We start from the raw sequence: 22228 nt of genomic DNA on the forward strand, positions 1-22228 counted from the left end.
AGAGCAAAGGCATCACTGAGGTTGCAATGGGCAGAAGGAAGTGCCTTAGAGAGTCTCCACTAAAGAAGCAGACCCACACTGGTAAGTAGAGAGCAACATGGTCGATATATCTGAGTGACACTTTTTACCCAGTGCAACTATAAAATCGATATTTGCTTGAAATGTTGTAAGGGCTGATGCCTGCTTTGAAGTAGTGTTGCAAGGGTAGGCTCTGGCACCCCACGACCCTGAATTAGAGTAAGACTGTGATGTTTACATCCATGCACGGGTGGGATAAGAGGCCGACGCTCTCAGAGTTTGTTGGAGGACAGAACTGAACCAATAACCTTAAGGTAAATGCTCCACATCAGGAAGGCCCAGTGGTGTGTGTAGAGTACACCTTTTTTAGTTCTGACTTAGTCCAGCTGTTGAGACATGCCAGAAGAATGCCCTCTTCTTCAAGCACTTAAAGCCTTTTAGTGTTCAAATGGCTAATTTTTTCCTGGAAATGCCACTTCTCTTGTATGTAATTCCAATTTGCAAAAAGTAAAAGCAGCAGTTTAGCATAAAAGCCATGGGTGTGTACCAAAGGATAGCCAGAGTGGTTACTCACTTTCCACGTAGTTGTATTGCGTCTTCAAATCTTTGTTCATTCATGGCCTTCTGAACTTCTTTGGTCTAAAAACAAAGCGGATCATATTTCAGATTCTCAGGCCAGTTTAACACATTGGTGCCAGAAGAATGAGCCTGAAAGACATCTCTAGTTTATGTGCGATTCTGCAGGTTCACCTGGAACAGCTTAATTATATGGAGGCCATTTCTATTCCTGATCACTGACCGATGGTCTTCTTTTATGAAATGGAACATATAAATCCGAAATAACTATCAACTAGGCAGGATTATGTGGCTTTCCATAATTTTGTGCTAATAGGTGGCTGTAAACTAATCGGGTTGAAAAATTGACTCACAAATCATTAGTCTGACAGTCCCCTGAATAGGTGTCTTGCAGTTTTTGAACTTTGCTTTTGTCAACATGGATAAGAATATCCAAAGAAAGAAAAAAAACACTGCCTTTTATCATGATTCTTACAGTTGCCCAACTGTTAGCCAATAAAAAGAAAGGGGACATGTTGCAATATTCTGAAATTGGATATGTTCATGTTTTTGCCATTCAGATGCATAAAGAATAACAGAGAAACACTGCAAAGAGTGTGTGGAAAACTAAAGTGTGTAACGCGATAACACATCAGTGGAATACAGATCACTATTAAAGGGTGAGCAGAATGTGGGACACATACACTCTTAAGGGGGTAAGCAAGAAGCAGAGGCAAAAGTCATTTCCTGTGAAAAACTGCTCTTGGTGTGTTGGTCACAAGTACCTTCATTCTAAACAGACAGGTCCTTAGTTTAGTGCAGTCATGTGGGGGATTACAAAGATGCACAAGCAGAGAAAGCAGCAAAAATTCTGGTATCACAGTTTCTTGTGCACATGAATACAAGGCTGCCAAATTGATTTTTTAAAAAGAAAAAAGAAAGGAATTTCCAGTGCCTAGACAGTAGTATGAATTTAAGTTGATCAGACCAGACAGCTGTCTTATATCTAATGGAGATATTAATGATGGGTACTTCTATGACAATTCAATGGATAAATGGTTTTAGAAAATGGAAGAAAGTATTTTAAAAATATTTGCTGATGTGCTAATAATTAATAAAAATTATTTTATTCTTATACTGCTGCATGTTCCTAGGTAAAATGCATATAAATAACAATGGTGTAGAAAAGTAAAAAGTAGCATGGCATTGCAATTTCCAAATTTCATATAAAATGAAGCTCTTGTAACTGCCAGATATAAGTAGGCACTAGGCAGGAGGTGAGCAGTGCCCATCTCAATTTAAGGAATGGTGTATGTGTGTGTGGGTACTGGACTGGACAAGGCGGTCTGGTTAAGAGGGTTCTGTGGCGATCTGGTCCACTGCCGAGTCCTCACATAAATTTCCTTGTACAGCTCTGGCCATAACTCTATTGGAAGAACCTGGACTTCCATGAAAGTGAAATCTTGAGACACTGAACTAGGCCAGAAGGGCACAAATGGAGAATTGGCAAAGGAAATCAAGCTGCAGCAAACTACTAAAACAAGACTTTACTGATCTAGATGGACATATTTTAAAGATAAAATGAAAAATTAATTACATGTGGGTACCTAAGGTCAAGGGAAAAGTGAAAAAGACAAACCCCACAGTTGTGGTAAAAGAACACCTCTATGTGGCAACGTGAAGAAGTTGGATGCACAAAGGTTGCATCTACAGATCATTTTTTTTGGTTCCTGAAAGTGAAGCCTTCATAGGCATCCGAACAAAATGAAGAGTATGGAACATTAGTTTAGTTAAAATTTCAATTTTATAAGTTTGTATAGTGTGTCATAGCGGAGCCACTGTTAACACAGTAAACTGCTTCTAAATTCCCTAAAAACATTTCTTTACAGCAATGTCAATTTCAGATTTTGTATTAACTGAATTTTGAATTAACTATAAGAATTTGTATAAACATACAATAAAATAAAGGAGGTCTAAGAAACATTTATCAAAATACATCTTCACAGTGAAGAAATGACTACTTGTCATGAAGGTAATCACATAGACACAGGTCACCAGGACCAGTTCTCAACGGCTAGTGTTGACCGTTGTGAATTAATGATTTCCTGAAGCCGATTGTTTTCTCGCTGGACTTTTCAATGAGAACATACAATACAATTTATTTTTGTGCAGCCCAAAATCACACAAAAAGTGCTGCAATTGGCTTTAACAGGCCCTGCCTCTTGACAGCCCCCCAGCCTTGACTCTCTAAGACGACAAGAAAAAAATCCCAAAAAAACCCTTGTAGGGAAAAAACTTTGGGAAAGGCAGTTCAAAGAGAGACCCCTTTCTGGGTAGGTTGGGCGTGCAGTGGGTGTCAAAAAGAAGGGGCGTCAATACAATACAGTACAGTACAATACAATAAACAGAACAGAATAAATCCTCAATGCAGTATAAAAAAAATTATTTAGTAGTTCGGAAGAAGAATTTAACAGTAGATGATATCACATAATATGATTTGGATTTGTTTAGAGCCCTGGAGACCTCATCCATCAAGCTGCCTCCCCCATTTGGCCATTTTTTCCATAGCTGAAATAGTGCTAAAGTTGTCACATGTAACATGTCGCCTTAATTTCTATGGAGTTATCGGATAGCTTGTTTGTCTCTCTATGCTGTAACTTCCAAGTTTTTGAAATATGGCAAAAGACATAAACACAAACCATACCATTTGTACACACTCCATCAGTGGAAGACGGACTGCCTGATTTCCTGACAGGCTGACAACACACGCTGGGGTCTCTGGTGTGGCTTCCAACAAAGCAAGAACTGCTTCCATTCCCATTTTACTGCTCTGAAAAGGAAACAATCATGATGTGATTTGACTGAATTTGTAAAACAGCCCAGTGAAAACAGTTACCACATATCTGGCCATTTTTAAGCTTAACGTTAAATACTCCATCATCAATCAGTATAAATAATTCTGAACTACAATTATGGATAATCCTCCAAGTCATTATCATCCATCTGCTTATCCAGGGAATGGCTGCAGGGCAGCTGGAGCCTATCCCAGCAATCATCAAGCGCAAGACAGGAACACCACCAGAACAGGGCACTTGTCTCCATCACGTGTCATCATCATTCAGATATTAACTTTGCATATGATTGTACTCAGGTTCAGATAATGGAATAGAGAAGACGGTTTCCAAGGTGTGCACCCTTCATTATGATAGGATGTAACAGTTTTTAGAATGACTTTCAGTAGTCTGTTCAATGTTGTCTTTTTAAGTGTGTTCATGTGTTATGTGAAAAGCACTTACTATTGTTGTCATGTCAGTCTGTCTGCTTACAGGGAACAAGTTGGTCCTTGGTGGACTAATGTTTCTGAAATTTGGCACACTTATTTCAATCCAAATTAAACTTTATTTCCTTAAAGAATATTTCAAATATAGCACATTTTACACTCGAGAGTACTGTCATATTTACATACATGGTCTTAAAAATGAGAAACATTCTGTGCAACTTCAATTATGGATTTATTTATTGCTTTGAATTTACCTTGAGATGGGTTACTTCAGCTTGTACATTTTGTGTATTTCTTTTTATATTTTAATTTAATTAAATTTTTTAAAATCAAGTAACACTCCATATACAGTGCATCCGGAAAGTATTCACAGCGCATCACTTTTTCCACATTTTGTTATGTTACAGCCTTATTCCAAAATGGATTAAATTCATTTTTTTCCTCAGAATTCTACACACAACACCCCATGATGACAACGTGAAAAAAAGTTTACTTGAGGGTTTTGCAAATTTATTAAAAATAAAAAATTGAGACAGCACATGTACATAAGTATTCACAGCCTTTGCTCAATACTTTGTCGATGCACCTTTGGCAGCAATTACAGCCTCAAGTCTTTTTGAATATGATGCCACAAGCTTGGCACACCTATTCTTGGCCAGTTTCACCCATTCCTCTTTGCAGCACCTCTCAAGCTTCATCAGGTTGGATCGGAAGTGTCGGTGCACAGCCATTTTAAGATCTCTCCAGAGATGTTCAATCAGATTCAAGTCTGGGCTCTGGCTGGGCAACTGAAGGACGTTCACAGAGTTCTCCTAATGCCACTCCTTTGATATCTTGGCTTTGTGCTTAGGGTCGTTGTCCTGCTGAAAGATGAACCATAGCCCCAGTCTAAGGTCAACAGCGCTCTGGAGCAGGTTTTCATCCAGGATGTCTCTGTACATTGCTGCAGTCACCTTTCTCTTTATCATGACTAGTCTCCCAGTTCCTGCCACTGAAAAACATCCCCACAGCATGATGCTGCCACCACCATACTTCACTGTAGGGATGGTATTGGCCTGGTGATGAGCAGTGCCTGGTTTCCTCCAAACGTGACGCCTGGCATTCACACCAAAGAGTTCAATCTTTGTCTCATCAGACCAGAGAATTTTGTTTCTCATGGTCTGAGAGTCCTTCAGGTGCCTTTTGGCAAACTCCAGGCAGGCTGCCATGTGCCTTTTAATAAGGAGTGGCTTCCGTCTGGCCACTCTACCATACAGGCTTGATTGGTGGATTGCTGCAGAGATGGTTGACCTTCTGGAAGGTTCTCCTCTCTCCACAGAGGACCTCTGGAGCTCTGGCAGAGTGACCATCGGATTCTTGGTCACCTCCCTGACTAAGACCCTTCTCCCCCGATAGCTCAGTTTAGATGGCCGGCCAGCTCTAGGAAGAGTCCTGGTGGTTTCAAACTTCTTCCACTTATGGATGATGGAGGCCACTGTGCTCATTGGGACCTTCAAAACAGCAGAAAGTTTTCTGTAACCTTCCCCAGATTTGTGCCTCGAGACAATCCTGTCTCGGAGGTCTACAGACAATTCCTTTGACTTCATGCTTGGTTTGTGCTCTGACATGAACAGTCAACTGTGGGACCTTATATAGACAGGTGTGTGCCTTTCCAAATTATGTCCAATCAACTGAATTTACCACGGGTGGACTCCAATTAAGCTGCAGAAACATCTCAAGGATGATCAGGGGAATCTGGATGCACCCGAGCTCAATTTTGAGCTTCATGACAAAGGCTGTGAATACTTATGTACATGTGCTTTCTCAATTTTTTTATTTTTAATAAATTTGCAAAAATCTCGTTAACTTTTCACATTGTCATTATGGGGTGTTGTGTGTAGAATTCTGAGGAAAAAAATTAATTTAATCCATTTTGGAATAAGGCTGTAACATAACAAAATGTGGAAAAAGTGATGCGCTATGTGAATACTTTCCGGATGCACTGTACATAGGGCTGTGCGATATGACCAAAATCTTATATCCCGATATTTCATTTCATATCCCGATATCACGATATAGTACATTTTCTTTGTATTCAGTGAATAGTTTATATAATCACCACTCCTTTTTTTCATTTAAATTAAAAAAATCAAAAATGAGAAGTACTCAACTTGTAATTATTTCTGTTCTTTTATTTAGAACATTTGAGCAAATGTTTGACTTAGAATGTAAACATAAAATGTTAATGTATCAAATATAAAACACTTTTCAAAAACAAATTACTAAAGGCCCAATATAAAATACTGCTATATAAAATGCCTGACATAAACAAAATGTGAACTGTAGCAGCAATAACTCTAACAACTTATATTAAATATAAAAGGATCAAAGCACTAACAACTAAACTATATAAGGCCAATAAACCCTTTAAACAAAATAAATACAGTACAAGTCTAACATTAACTGTCAAAACCAAATGTAAACATTGTACTTCAAACTGTAGCAGCAATAAGGCTTACGACAAAAATATATTAAATATATAATATTAAATATAATATTTTTTAGGCTACATTCTAGTAAAATGTTAATTTGCACATCGTAGTGTGGCAAATCTCTGTTAATGAGTTACAGCTGATCGCCCCGTGCGTGGGACTGGACGGCGCTAACGTGTTGATGCAGTCCAGCCCCAAGCACGGGCGATCCGCGGTAACTCGTTAACGGAGATTTGCCGTGTTAATGCAGTTGTGGCGTAAACGTAATTTTAACAAGATTAACGCTGACAGCAAACGCTGCAGGGAAAATTATGCCTTAAGCAAATTGTTTTGGTAGCAATTAATCTTCCAAGCTTTTAACATGCTCGTTTAAATAGTACCTTTACAACTGTAATATCCTACGTGGCCTGCCTCTCAGTTGTAAACTCTCTGCATGCTCGCTCACGTGCTTTTTGCGGAGGTGGTAGAAGAGGTTTGTCATGTTGGAGTCTGTGGTAGCGATCGGTTTGCAGCATAATTTGCACAGTACCGTTTTCTGGTCCGTGTCAGACTCTTCAAATCCAAACCATCTCCATACTACAGAGGTAGCCCCTCGTTTAGGGACAAGGTCCTTCTGTGTGGAGCTACCTGGTGTTGCCTCGTCTTCATCAGCCATGCTAGTGTGTCTGCATCCATGTGGTGGCCATCAAAACAATGAAAAAAATATTGCCATAAACAGTTTATTTTGCGACACCACGAAACAAACGATAGCGTAATGTGCAGCGATAGACGTTTTCATATTGTCATCCGATATATATCGTTATATCGAACAGCCCTAACTGTACATAACTCGAGTTTTACAAGAAGAAAAAGGTTTGAAACAAATCAATCCCCACCCCTGAGAAAGAGCCAGCAGTGCAAAACTTTATGCTAGTAAAGACAAATGAATACATAAAATAATAAATGGAGAAGCAGAAATGGAGTAAGATAGGGGAGAGAACAAGTCTATGTGCCAATAGTGAAGTGAAGGCAATTACAGTTTTTTTGATCTTCTCCACTTTATGCCCATCTGGAAGTACACCAAACACGGCTGTTACTGGATTAGGAGGAATTATGACATCCAAGCTGTCATGCTGCTAATGACCGAAAAAAGCAACAAATGCTCACAACTTAACTTATGCAGAAATGAATGGATAAGGAGACAAGTTCTTTAAGCATAACCCTGCGAAATGTTATGTATACAGTAAAAAAAAATGCTCTCTGTTTAGGTTATAGCAAATAAAACAATTGTTTTCATTATAAACCAGAGGATAATTAAAATTAACATTGTACATGAATAGAACCTTCATTCTGCAGAAATCTAGGAATCTTACCAGGACTCTGTCGAAAGCAGAGGGAGTCCCACCTCTCTGCACGTGGCCAAGCACGGTCACTCTGGTGTCAAAGCCCAGACGTTTCACAACAAGCTGCAGACAATCAGTGACACAAAGAACAGTTACCAAATGCAAGAATAATTTATAAGGAAGACAAGGACATTCATATAGGCAAGCTCATTTTTAAGACATTTATAAAGTTATTTTATTAAAGGTCAGCAGGGTTTTGGCTGTTTTTCTGCTAAAAAAACAAAAAAAAAAACAAAGGTGAGCCCACACTGAAAAGAAGCTAACAACTCAACGTTTTGACCTTTGTCAGATACACCTGATTAAGACTATACACTGTGTGCACAATTATTAGGCAAGTGAGTATTTTGACCATATCATCATTTTTAATGCGTATATTCCAACTCCAAGCTGTATTAACTTGAATGCTTATTGGATTTAAGCACGTCAGGTGATGTGTATTTGTGTAATGAGGGAGGGTGTGGCCTAAGGAGATCAACACCCTATATCAAGGTGTGCAGAATTATTAGGCAGCTAGTTTTCCTCAGGCAAAATGGGCCAAAAAAGAGATTTAACTGACTCTGAAAAGTCAAAAATTGTAAAAAGTCTTTCAGAGGGATGCAGCACTTTTGGAATTGCTAAGATATTGGTGTGTGATCACAGAACCATCAAACATTTTGTTGCAAATAGTCAACAGGGTCGCAAGAAACGTGTTGAGAACAAAAGACGCAAATTAGCTGCCAAAGATTTGAGAAGAATCAAACGTGAAGCTACCAGGAACCCATTATCCTCCAGTACTTTCATATTCCAGAGCTGCAACCTACCTGGAGTGCCCAGAAGTACAAGGTGTTCAGTGCTCAAAGACATGGCCAAGGTAAGGAGGGCTGAAACCCAACCACCACTGAACAAGAAACATAAGTTGAAACGTCAAAACTGGGCCAAGAAATATCTGAAGGCAGATTTTTTTCAATGGTTTTATGGACCGATGAGATGAAAGTGACTCTTGATGGACCAGATGGATGGACCTGTGGATCAGTAATGGGCACAGAGCTCCACTCCAACGTGGAGGTGGGGTACTGGTATGAGCTGGTATTTTTAAAGATGAGCTAGTTGGACCTTTTGCATTGAAGATGAACTCAAAATCAACTCCCAAACCTACTGCCAGTTTTTCGAAGACACTTTCTTCAAACAGTGATACAGGAAAAGACCATGATTTTTATGCAGGCCAATGCTCCATCACTTGCATCGAAGTTCTCCACTGCATGGCCAGCCAGTAAAGGCCTTAAAGATGAAGGAATAATGACATGGCCCCCCTTCCTCATCTGACCTAAACCCTATCGAGAACTTGTGGGCACTTCTTAAACGCTAGATTTACGGGGGAGAAAAACAATACACCTCTCTGAAGAGTGTCTGGGAGGCTGTAGTCACTGCTCCACAAAAAGCTGATCGTCAACAGATCAAGAAACTGACAGACTCCATGAATGGAAAGGCTTATGACTGTTATTGGAAAGAAGGGTGGCTATATTGGTCATTCATTGATTGATTTATTTTTTTTTGAAATGTCAGAGATGTTTATTTGTAAATTTTGAGGTGTTTGTTTATTATTCTCACTATAACAGATGAAAATAAACAAGTGAGATGGGAAAATTTTCATTTTTCCTTTAGTTGCATAATAAATCTGCACACTAATAGTTGCCTAATAATTGTGCGCACATATGTATTCCCCTGATGATGTTCACACTCACATTTCCGTTGTGAAACATTCAGGTTTCAGGTTTATTAACATTTTGGATTGACTGATAGCACTGTGTTTGTTCCATATTAAAATTAATCCTCAAAAATACAACTTGCCTAATAATTCTGCACTCCCTGTACAGCCAAAATGGTGCGTCTCTTACCAGGTTTTCTTTTCAGCGTGGGACTAACCTTTGTTTTTTTCCTTTTCTTTAAAGATGGAGATGACTGAATATTAAAATAAACAGAAAGGTAATTGACAATGTACTTGTGCTGCTCTATCAGGCTGATCACTGTAGAAATGATTTTGTTCTCCAGTATGTGCTACAAAGTCCAAATATCTGACTTCTTGATCTCAAAGGCTACCCTGGTTTGAGTGGTTTTCAAAAATGTTCCTACAATTGATATATCTTACATTTTTACATTTCTTGGATTTCAATCAATTACTGCTAAATCACAAAGCTGACTTGACACTAGACAATGATCTGCTTCCACACTAAGCTCTTTCATTCTCAAGGTTATCTATTACAATTCTCCTCTTCAGAAAGAAAATCAAACAACAGTACAAAAATAATAAATACTGTAAATCTGAGAGGTCAAAGTTTTATTCAGCTCTGTCTTGTCTCAACCTGGTTTAAGCTCCCTAATGCAGCAAATTGACTTAACAAACCAAGCACCCGATAATAATAATACACTTTATTCATGTAGGACTTTTTGAAAACAAAAAAGTTAGGAAGTACTTCACAAGCAACAGAAAAAGAAGAAAATACTAAAATTTGCCATAATGAGGAAAAATAATTCAATCATATATAAAACAAACAAATTTGGCACTTTAACGAATAGATATATTAGTTGCTGTATTCATTTTAAAAATACTGCTAACTTTGAATTTGGTATTAGTAACATTTAATCTGGGTCCATATTTGTAGTGTAAAAACACAGTTTTGACCCACCTTCTTGATCTTACCTTACTGCGAATTGGCACCAGCCTGGCAATAAGGTGCCAAGGAAAACAGGGGTAAAACAGCAAGTGAGTCTGACCAAAGAAGGTCCACAATGATGATAACATGAATCAAACTACAGTAGCTAGAGCTTTTCCCTTTAAACGGACATAAGCCTGCATTAACGGAAGCTGTTTTTGGGCATCCCAGAAATAATTACACTTGGGGAACTAGAGTGCAAGCATATGTGTTGCCTCTCCTGAGGCACTGGGACTGATCCTTATAATACAATAATGGCCAGGACTCAGAGTGCAGCACAGCCTGTAACCACCAGATGCAACTCTGTAGAGAGGTTGTACTAATTCTGGTCACTGGCCTTGAAGTAGTGCCTGGAATATAAAGCCACCCTGTGATCAGGGAGTCTTGGAAATTGAAAGCAAATGGCTAGACAGTGACAAGGGTTTTCTGACAAGAAAGGTGAAATGGGTAAATCTCTCACTTAAAAGATTAAAGACGGGAAAAAGAAGGGTTTTGGGTGCTTATGGACCATAAAGATATATTTGTTAGTTTATGTACTTCCATTAAATTCCCTCTTAAAGGCCACTTATGTGTTTATTAAACCATTTATTTTGATAAAAGATAATTGCTTTGGTAATTTGTTTCAAATCAGTGTGGCACACAGAGGTGATATGTGTCACATTATACGGAACTTGAGAGTTTGTCATTTTATATATTATCACAGTGCAAGCAGCACTCAATTGTGAAGCAATTAGAGGATTACATACATCTTTCACGCAGTTGGAGGTAATGGGTTTTCCATTTTTATCAATGGCTCCTTCAGCCAAGATGACAATGTTCAGTCTTGATCCCTTGCTGCGGCTCTGAAATGAATTGGACAGTTAGAATAAGTGTGTAATTAGAAAGGAAGAGCACTGAAAGACAAAAAGAGAAAGAAGAAATACATTGTGGGAACTCTTATCTTGGCCAAGCACTTCTCCTGCCAACCTGTCAAACATGCCATTTTGAAACTTAAAAAGATGCATTAGCATGTATGCTGCAATGTGGTTTACTTTTTTATACCGATAAAATTGACACACATATGTAATGGGCATGTTTGAAAGCTATGCTATTGAATATGGATTGAAAATTTTAGAGGATTGATGTACAGCTCTAGGCTGTCTTAATGTGACCAACCATCAGTTATGTGTGCCCTGTGATGCTTGGGCACACCTTTCCTAGGTTGGTTCTTGACAGATATTTATATATATATATATATATATATGCTGGTAATAAAATTAGAATATCATGACAAAGTTGATTTATTTCAGTAATTCCATTCAAAAAGTGAAACTTGTATATTAGATTCATTCATTACACACAGACTGATGTATTTCAAATGTTTATTTCTTTTAATTTTGATGATTATAACTGACAACTAATGAAGTGTTTTCTGAGGTCCAAGGTCAACGCAGTATATAAAATGATCTCGCGGGCCGGATGTGGCCCGCGGCCCTTGAGTTTGACACATATGGACTAAATAGAACTTGAAAATATATATTTTTAAATGTGATCACGCAATTCAGATAGAGTTGACGAGCACTACAGCCTGCATGCCTCAATAAGTCATCCTCCCCTCGCTCTTACTTTTTTACCGTTCATCTAATGAATACACTGAGTATGGCTTTACCAAAACAATCATTGATGACGAATAAAGTATCCATTATTCGAGTATGTAGATCGGGATATATATATACATATATATATACCCGCGTATTGCAGCGGAGAAGTAGTGTGTTAAAAAGCTAGAAAAAGAAAAGGGAACATTTTAAAAATAACGTAACATGACTATCAATATACAGTATTTGTTTTGTGTTACTGAGTGTTGCTGTCATCAAGGATTTGATTATCATTATTTCTTTCAATCAGGTTCGTATTTGTAGGATGTGTTGTGTTCAAGTTACATTCCGTGTTTGTCAATCGTTGTAAAGATGACAGGTTTCATTCATCGATTCGTTTCTTACTGCATCAATAAACAGCTTGTCTTCTTCTTTATCTGAGCCGTGACACACTGCATGCACGGGTTTTTTTTTTACACTGTCTTCCTTTAGCGGGACATTAACTTTTTCCACCGTGTGCTTTGTTTCCGCAGTAGCTGGATTTATGAATATGCTTGTATGTATCAGACGCTTCATATTTTTGCTGCCTTTTCAATTGTGTAATTCTGTTTTGTTCAGCTCTTTGGAACTGTTGCTTTTATCTGTGCACTCGTCAGTTCACGTGAGCCGCTTCGGTGTACATGCATTGAAGTTTCCCAGCTGTGCTGGTGCCATCTCGTGCTATGTCCATGGCTGTATTTAATGTTACCTTAGTCCTGGCACTTAAAACTTTCTCTCGCAGTTTCGCTGAGTTTGTACCAAACACCACCCTGACCATCTCATCTTCCTCTGCATAAGCACAGTCCTTAACCCGTGAATATTTAGTGGGAGTTTGCTATTGGATTGCCGCTGACGGACGGCCTTATATGGGCAGGCACTAAATTACAAACGCCAGCGGCAGCCTGTCTATGAACTTAATTAAAAGTGTAGGTTTACATCGTACTTTGTTTCCGAAGTAGCAGAACTCATAAATATGGTTGTATATGTCACTCGCTCGCTTCTTATTGTTTCGCTGCCTTCTAAATTATATAATGCATGTTTTCTTCAGCGCTTTTTGGAGGTCTTCCTGGTTTTCTATGTACTGCGTGATTACGTGAAGGCGTGATGATGTCACACGAAACTCCGCCCCCACGGCGTTCAAGCTCTTCTCCATTACAGTAAATGGATAAAAAAAGCTTCCAGTTATGACCATTACGCGTAGAATTTCGATATAAAACCTGCCCAACTTTTGTAAGGAAGCTGTAAGGAATGAACCTGCCAAATTTCAGCCTTCCACCCACACGGAAAGTTGGAGAATTAGTGATGAGTCAGTGAGTGAATGAGGGCTTTGCCTTATATATATATATATACACACACACACACACACACATACATTTATGTATACACACACACTTTGTTCAGCAGTTTTTATAGATGTGATTTTTACTTTTACGCCCCAGTTTGAGGTATCTATGTACAAGTATCATGTCCCATCACATTCTCAAATACTGAGCAAATCATTTAGTAAGGTGTAAAATCTCACCTATTACTTCAAATCTGACACAAGCCCATGGTTCATGCTACTGAACAGGTTTACTTTAATATTTAGAATATCAAATATACTTTATACTGTGCATATTCCAAGTTATGTTGAGTAGTGCAGTTTATTACTTTGATATCTTGTTGGTTTTGTGCTTTGTTCTTTTACTTATAAAGAGCTCAATATAAAATAAAAAATGTCTTTAGCATAAAAACATTTCGGCCACCACATTCAATGCCTGCTACACCTTACAGTCTTTTCCAAACTGGTAAAAAGAATTTGAAATTTGTACATTATTTTCATAAGTATAAAGTCTATGTTAATCTGACAATTTTGAAACAAAAATGATGGCTTTTGATTATCATTGCTACAGACCAAAGTACTCGAGAATAAATATTAACCTTTTCTATGTTAGTTGCGGTAATCATTAACTCAATAAGGACTTCACACAATCTCCAGGAGTTTGATAAGAGAGTTCTGCAGGTGAACTATGAGCAGCACAATAAAGATAATTACAATCAATGCACACCCTGCTGCCAATCTGTTACTAAATGTGTATGATTTCTAAGAAAAACTGTAGCAGATTAAAAAAAATTACAAAAATTTAGGTAAACAGTGCCATGTATTATAATTAAATTATTCCAATCTAAGAGATGACATAAAATTGTACTTGACTGAATATTTAGACTTTCAGATAACTGCGTTTTACGACAGGAATTTCAGTTAATTATTAAATAACAAACCTGCTTATCACAATTCAGGTTTCCACACAACTGGAAGTCTGCTAGCCAGTCACTTTATATGGTGTATTAGTTTATTAGTCATTTAAGTGGATTGATATTGTACATTTAGCAATGCACAGTCAGAGGTCTGAGCAGTTTGCAGTCTTTATTTGAATGCTACACAACCAAAGAGAACATGAGAGGGTACTTCCAAAAATGCCTCCCAAATCTGCTAAGTGGGCCTGGCGAAGGCACAACAGATCACCAGACCCCTGACTCTTAGTACAGTGATCCCTCTGTAAAATGCCCCCATGTAAGCCATCAAAGAACCAGCATAAGCAAATGAGGAGGTGCAGACCTTCCATCCGATGACAACTATCCTTGTAATTATTATCCAACAAGCCCAGCTACATCCCATTAACTGCAGCTAGCAAATAAAAACTGTTTTGTCAAAGTTAACCTCAAACTTAACAGAAAATATGCAATCAATAACCTTGATGAGCATACTGTAACTTAATTTATCCCAAAGGACGTAATTTAGTATTTACATGATAAATAAATAAAATATTTTAACCAATAACCACCCCTTATCAGATATACACCAGAAAAAAAAGAAAACTACTGACTTAGCTAAAGATGCAAAGAGCAGTCCTAGTCCCAATGAGCCATTATGCAGCTGTATTGCTGTTGATATAAAGGACCCCCAGTAGTGTTTCTTGACACACTTCTGATGAATAATTTGTTAGCTGAAAGTCCTCATTGTTGGTGTGTCATGGAGTGGATGTGCAGTATTGTTCACAATGGTATTCAGTTTGGTTTGAATTCTGTCCTTTGCTATGACCTCCATGGGGTCCAGAGTGTGTCTGTCCCTTTGATTATCTTGTTGATTCGGTTGGCCTCAGCTGAAGTGAGGTTATTAGCCAGGCACGCCACATTGTAGAAAATCCCATTGACTATCACAGACAAAAAGCAACACTCTGCTCGATAACTTATCTAGTCACTGCTAGGATGAACTCCAGTTTCTCTATCATCACCTGAGTGATTTTTAGGTCAGATGATTACTGATCCTACCATAGCCTTTTAACATATTTACCTCTCCAAGTCTTGTGCACAAACGGTCCTCCCAGCCATCTTCTGGTGGTGCCTCAGGAATGAACAGCCAGTCTGCTCCAGATGCCAGGGCAGATACCAGTGCAAGGTACCTGTGTAAAGGTCACGAAGAGCAATCTCAATGGATAAATGAAGGCTGTGATGGGATTTTTCTGATCTAATACTTTAAACCGATGTCACAGGTGCTTATAAAATTATCAGGTGCAAACTTGTCAACCACTACAAATTTGTCTCACTACAAATTTTTATAGGCATTTAAAACACTTAAAAGAAGCAAAATCTTTCATGTTGATCAAAACTATTGTATAAAAGTCTCATCATGGGTTGTGGGCCTCTTTTCTCCAATGGACTGACTCATGACTATAATAAGCTATAGTAACTCTATAGTAAGCTTTAAATTATTAAAAATAAACATTCGTTTTAATGTTGAAGGCTTTGATTGCTGTTTCAAGTGTATTACTTAGATTTCAAGCTGTCTTAGATGGATAGAACAGCTGGTGTGTGTAATACACCTGACCAAAGTTTACTGCAAAGGGTCTGAAGAATTATATAAATGAGAGAATTCAGTTTTGGTATTTAATCTTTAAATGCGTTCTTTATTTCTCCGGCAGATATCTGTCCTCAACCCCAACTGTTTTTATGTCTTCGTCTTTTTTTAGTACTATATGAACACACACGTGTGTGTGTGTGTGTATATATATATATATATATATATATATATATATATATATATATATATATATATATATATATATATACACACACACACACAGTATACACACACACAGTATACACACACACACACACACACACACACACAGAGAAGGCTTCACTTTCTGCATGTTAGATATAATTTTAAAAGGAGTAGTTTCCCATTTGTGCCCATCAATCAGTCTACATCTGTTACAAATGATAATGTTTTGAGAAAGGTTTGCAAATGCTGTACTATCCATCTAAGACGGCTTGAAATCTAAGTAATTAACACAGACTTCAGTGTTAACATTTGCAGGGTATTATCTATTGGAATATATTTTTTCATAAATTGTATTGCATTTGTCACTCTAACAGGTGGCACATTACATCTGCTGTAATCACAAATGCAATGCACAAGTCTCTGTTGTATGCCATTTGGTATGGGATTCATTAAAGTTTGTGGTGTGCCATCTGTTGGAGTGACAGGGACGTAGCAACTGGATGGACACACAGATACACAGTCAATTGTCCTTTTATGAAGGTGGATATTGTAAATGGATCAGTAACTTATAAAACACTTTAGCACGGGAATTATTATTAACAATTCCAAGTTTTCATTTCCCCCCCATGGTTTGCCAACTTTCTCTTGCCCACTAATCTCCTACAGGTCCCAACTACAATATGTGTATGACGTTCAAAGCTCTGTACCATCAGAGCCACACATTAAGCAAATATTTGGTCACCTTGCATTCCAGTATGTAAATCTTTATTATAAATTGGTCATTGTAATTACGTATGTTTAGGTGTAAATTAAATTTCCTGCGGCAGATACAAAATGTTACACATTAGGACATAATGCTTTTCAATATCCAAAAGTAAACTCACCCACAATGGCGCCCCATTACTTCTAACACAAATGTCCTCTGGTGACTAAAAGACAGAAAAACATTCTTGAAAGAAAAAGGAATAGAAACCAAAGTTAACTGTTGAACAATTAAGTGATTCCCCCATTCATGTCCCTCTAGTCAGTCTGCTCCTTTGTGGAGGAATAGTTAGCCTGACCTTTTACTACGATCAATCTGTCGCATGTATGTTCCTCTTAATTATCCCTGGCAAAATCACTCATGCAAAATGTCAGCCTCAGAGGCACACTAGTCAGCAAGAAGAAAAACAGAAGACTGTACCAATTACAACACAAAAGAATGGAGTTCTGCACACCATGGCAATACAAGGAATCCAACAGGAAATACCTCCACAAAATCCCCCACCCCACTACTAATGCAGACAGACTATATGCAAAAGCAATGCATTTTTCAAGCTATGAAAACGGCCGCTAACATTTAGCAGACAGATTTTATGCTATAAAGAGTGGAAGTTTATGCAATGCCCCAAAAGGCTGTAGCCGATGCAGAACAAGGTGCAAAACATAGGCTGGACTTCCCATGCAGCTGTCTCAGTGTGAGCTCTCCACTGGAGCTGAAAACTTCAGGAGTAATAATTAGCTATGGTCCGGGAGACAACAAATACTGTACTGTGTAGTAAACAACCACCAGTTACCTGCAATTTGATCTGGCGATGCTTCATACAAGTAAAGCAACCAAGAGACATTTGCATGCACCAGCATGAAGCATTCCTGGTAGTTGGTGTTAATCTAAACAGATTTGTGACTTGTACTGCACATACATGTCTGTCAGGTACGTCTTTAATTCTTATGACACCTCTTTTTCCTAAACTGGATGGGAATGACCAAGCATGAGTCTGAAAGCTCTCCATCCATTATAGCTAGAGCTGCTGTGTGATTAAAGGTACAGGTGCCAATCACAAACTCACTGAAACGAGATGTTAAAAAAAAGAAAGACAACACTAAATGTAGTTAATATGCTGTTCATGAATTTGCTCACATGTTACATTATTGGAAACAGTTTGCTTTTTTCTTTAAACAATTAAAACCATCTTTCATTTGCCTATCAGAAACAAATTTTAGTTTTAATGTACCTAGATGTTAAGAGATCTGTGATGAAATGTGCATTGAGACCTTATGGTGCCTGTCCACGGTCACTGCAGTACAGTGGAGAGATGGCATACACTACACTACACAAAGTCAGATTTATTCAAAAGGTGATCTTATGCGGTTTGTGTCTTAATAGTTGAACGCAAATAGACACCCAAGGAAATCCAATTTAAATTTTGAACTTAATGAATCTGTTATAAGTAGACTAGTGGTGGCCAGGGTAAATACCAAGGTGTTCAATCCAGTTCCCTGCTTCAGCCATATGAAGTGATACTGAAATGTGTTTTTCAGGATATACAAGTTAATGTGTGTACTAATAATAAACACCTAACAAAAAATGCAATTTACTCAGCCTACGAAACTGGAAATTTGAAACTTTACAGCACGCTGTTTACTATTTCTGTATAGTGCCGTAACTTGGGCTGTTCTCAGCTGTGAAACCCAATTTTTTAGTGATTATCTTTGACTTGCAATGTCTAATTTACATATATTCTTGAGAAAAATTTGGTTTTTATTTTTGTTTCGCATTCAACATACATATTATTTTACCACTCACAAATAAATAAGACACCCTCAAGGTTCAACAAAAACTACAAGGTGCGTACCTCTGAGCCGTCGTCGTGATGGCATCAATGACCTCCATGATTCTGTGCAATGCAGAGTCGGCACCAATGGTCATGTCAGTACCACAAAAGTCATTATCAATGGAGCCAACTAGACCCACAATATTCAGATGTCTGTACTGCTTTGCAACAGCTTCTGTAATTTTTCCTATTAAAGAGAGAAACACACAGTCATCATCAATCAGCTAAAGAAGTTGGACTTCTCAAGGGAAGAGGAGGGAATGGGTTAGCTTGGGTTGCCACTGAAAGGAAAGTTTCTTTGGTGATGTGCTTGGGATCACATTAAATAAAATTAAAGTGGCACCAGAGGCATTAGTCTCCAGCCAAGTGCGGCTCCACAACTTCTAGATTATAGTTACTCTAAAAAGTATCCACCTCCTCAGGAGAGTTCACATTCCATTATAGTATTTTCCTTTTTTGACACTGATCAACAGAAAAAGACTAATGTCAAAGTGAAAACAAATCTCTGTAAATTGGTCTTAGTTAATTACAAACATAAAAACACAAGTGATTATAGTATACGTGCCCCTCATCTGGTAGGTCCAGCACCTGGTCCTGTGCGGCCACTGCCTAACCTACACAATGAAGACAGAAAGACCACTCCAGGGAACTCTGTGACAAGCACAAGTCAAGGGATGGAGACAAGAAAACATCCAAATCACTGAATATCCCTTGGACACTGAGGCGTCTTTGTGGTGTTATGGGTCCACAGTTCGCGCAGCAAAGGCCAGCAGTTTTATTTAAATAAATCACCGCGCTCGCGGCTTAGCGAGGGGGCGTCGTGGCCGTAGCAAGCCACAGGGCGATTTGTGGCGTGGGCGTTTCTCACCTAGTGCACAGGTGAGGAATCGCCCACATCCGTGATTGTTCCTGTGGCTAATGTGTTGCAGCTGCTATGTCCTCTCTGCATATATAGAGAAGCGCGAGTCAGTTAGGGAGAACAGTGTACAAAATGGAAAGAGAAAGAGACGGAGGTTGCTGAAGAAAGCAGGAAGTAAGAGAGAGAGAGAGAGCGATCGTCGGTACGGAAGAGCGAGCGAGCGAGAGAAGGTTCACATGGGAGAAAGCAGGCAGCTGAGAAGAGAGCCCACAAGGGGAGTGTTTGGCCAACATTCAGTGGGGCTGAAGGTAGTGGTTGCTCCAACTGAGTGATTAAGTAGCTGGAGTGAGCGGTAGAGGAGTCGACTTAGCCATCGATAGTAGCGGGAGTCGATGAGGCCTTGGCCGCTGGGAAAATTGTCCAAGTCTTGGTTCGGTTGGGAGCCCGACCTAGCCAAGGAGCGGAGGGCTACCGGACCTGAATGAAGGGCAGCTGTTCCTGCAGGTAGGCGACTCTCTTGTTGAGCAGCCCAGATGGGTGTAGCAGGGGAGCCGCCATGGTAGCTGAAGACACCGGGCTTTTAGTGTTTGAAAAGACTGTTTCCTGATGAACGTTTTAACCTCGCTTTAAAGGAGTGGTTTTCTATTTATTGATTTTTTTAACCTCCACATTTCTTTTAATGGATTATATATTTGATGAAGACTTTGAAAACCACTGCACTTTATTTGAACACTTTGTTTTTGTTTTGATATTTTTAATAAAAGCATTTTTGCACGTTTTACATCATCCCCTTGCTGTGTTGTTGCCTCACAGTCTAGCTCAACTCGGCTGTAACTATCGACGGTGTTTGGTTCAAGGGCTCCCGAACAGCAGATGGGAGCATGGAGCAGAACCCGCATCGTCAGTCTTCTTCTGTTGATCAGTGTCCAAAAAGCCAAATTAAAATCCACAGTGATTTAATGTCGCATTATTATAAAATGTGAAAACTTCCAAGGAGGTGAACACTTTTAATAGGCACTGTTCCTTCCCAGCATTAAAAGGAAGTCTAAAGCCGCTTTTCCACTGCATAGTACGGCACGACACGGTTCAGTACAGCTCACTTTTGCGGGGCTTTCCACTGCGAATAGTACCTGGTACCTGGTCCTTTTTTTAGTACCACCTCAGCCGAGGTTCCAAGCGCTGCCGAACCGTTACCAAAATGTGACGTGTAAACTCTGCTGGTCACTGATTGGCCGGAGAAAATCGTCATTACTGCGTCACTGGCTATTCTTTTCTTTAAAGGTACAGACACGCGGAAGTTTCGAAAGTTCTCCAGCCACTGAGTGTTTGTAAAACCAGGAACAATCACATCCCACCACTCTGAAGCACGGTTAAATGTCCAAACAGATGGTCTGTTGCGGCGACTTTTTTGCAAAATGTGGAAGATCTGTAATATACAGAATCAGCATTTTAATGTTACACTGGCAGTTAAGTTCATTTTATGCTTTGCAACAGTGATAAAAGTTAGCTAGTGATGTGCTTTTTTTAGATGCTTAACCTTGCGCGTCGTCGAGCTAAAGTGTTGTCGTTGTCTGCGTGTTGTTGTAATAGTTCCACGGTGTCACAGCAGTAGAGGCGGCGCAACTATAACGACACGTGAATAATCCCACCCACTCTAAAGCGGTACTAAACTGCAGTCGAAACGCAAACCGAGCCGAACTGAGCCGAACCAAGGTGAGCTGTACTGAACCGTGCTGTGCCGTACTATGCAGTGGAAAAGCGCCTTAAGAATACAATTAGGTCCACAGCAGATCCACAAACACCAGGACAGTAAGCTTTTGCTGTGCGCATGTGATTTTTAGAACTTTCTGACTTACTATTTCTGACATTTCACCTTTCCACTTCATTGCATTTCCAGTCGTCATTTTGGGAGAAACACAAGGTCACTGTTAATCTTCTACTTGGTCCCCACAGAATGCAATTCAAGATTTATTTTGAATGCAAATGAAATGCAAACTAAACACATCAATCACATTGCTCCAAATAATATTCAACCAGAGAAATGCCATTTCTGGCTTACTTGCTGGTTATTTATTTATTTATTTAATGAATAAGTGGAAAGGTCATCAGCTAATTCAGACAGCATTGTTTACTATGAATTCCTCCACTGGGAGCTACCACTGCAAAGGGAGATCAAGTGAAACTTCCTACTAGGATACATATATTTTATGCTCTCTCTGTCCCACAGCAGATCAAATGCAGCATTTATGTCAGCAGACAGAACGTTTACATCACATAATTGCTCAATTGTAGCACAGGTGACAGTCTTGGGAAATTTTCTTGGGCATATGGGAATCTCCTGAAGACAAAGCCACATAAACAAATTTTCAGAGCCCAGATTTCCAGTATGGTATCGGAGGGCACCTGACTCAGAATCTGGCAGTAATCTGCGATAATACTACGGTGGATGGGGCACCAAATCTGTAGCAGTCCAAACATCACTGTTTTGTGTATTTACATAGTAGAAGCACTATTTCGTACCTAATCAAAAATCCTAAAAATACCATTTAAATACACAAAACGGTGTTGTTCCTAACTCAATATGGGACATGTATGAAAATGGAAACAAAAAAAAAAATTGTGTATTTATTAAAAAGTTCAAATACAACAGAAATGATAAAATCTCTGAAGTAAATTTTTACAGTTTTTGATTATTTATAGTACAATTATTAAAATACA

At 38.8% G+C, this 22228-nt stretch overlaps 1 protein-coding gene across 1 annotated transcript in view; it reads right to left on the minus strand.

Annotated features, from left to right (window-relative positions):
* The window catches only part of LOC120531138 (ATP-dependent 6-phosphofructokinase, liver type-like), a 67626-nt gene that overhangs the window by 20930 nt on the left and 24468 nt on the right, over positions 1–22228 (minus strand). Inside the window, exons 5-11 of the mRNA XM_039756268.1 lie at positions 18673–18838; positions 16942–16986; positions 15347–15455; positions 11143–11238; positions 7677–7769; positions 3278–3403; positions 593–657 (exon numbers count right to left, since the gene is read on the minus strand). Coding sequence (XP_039612202.1) covers positions 593–657; positions 3278–3403; positions 7677–7769; positions 11143–11238; positions 15347–15455; positions 16942–16986; positions 18673–18838 — 700 coding nt within the window. The remainder of the gene's footprint in view (positions 1–592; positions 658–3277; positions 3404–7676; positions 7770–11142; positions 11239–15346; positions 15456–16941; positions 16987–18672; positions 18839–22228) is intronic.

The sequence above is a fragment of the Polypterus senegalus genome, chromosome 6, assembly GCF_016835505.1.
Source record: "Polypterus senegalus isolate Bchr_013 chromosome 6, ASM1683550v1, whole genome shotgun sequence".
Taxonomy (NCBI): domain Eukaryota; kingdom Metazoa; phylum Chordata; class Cladistia; order Polypteriformes; family Polypteridae; genus Polypterus; species Polypterus senegalus.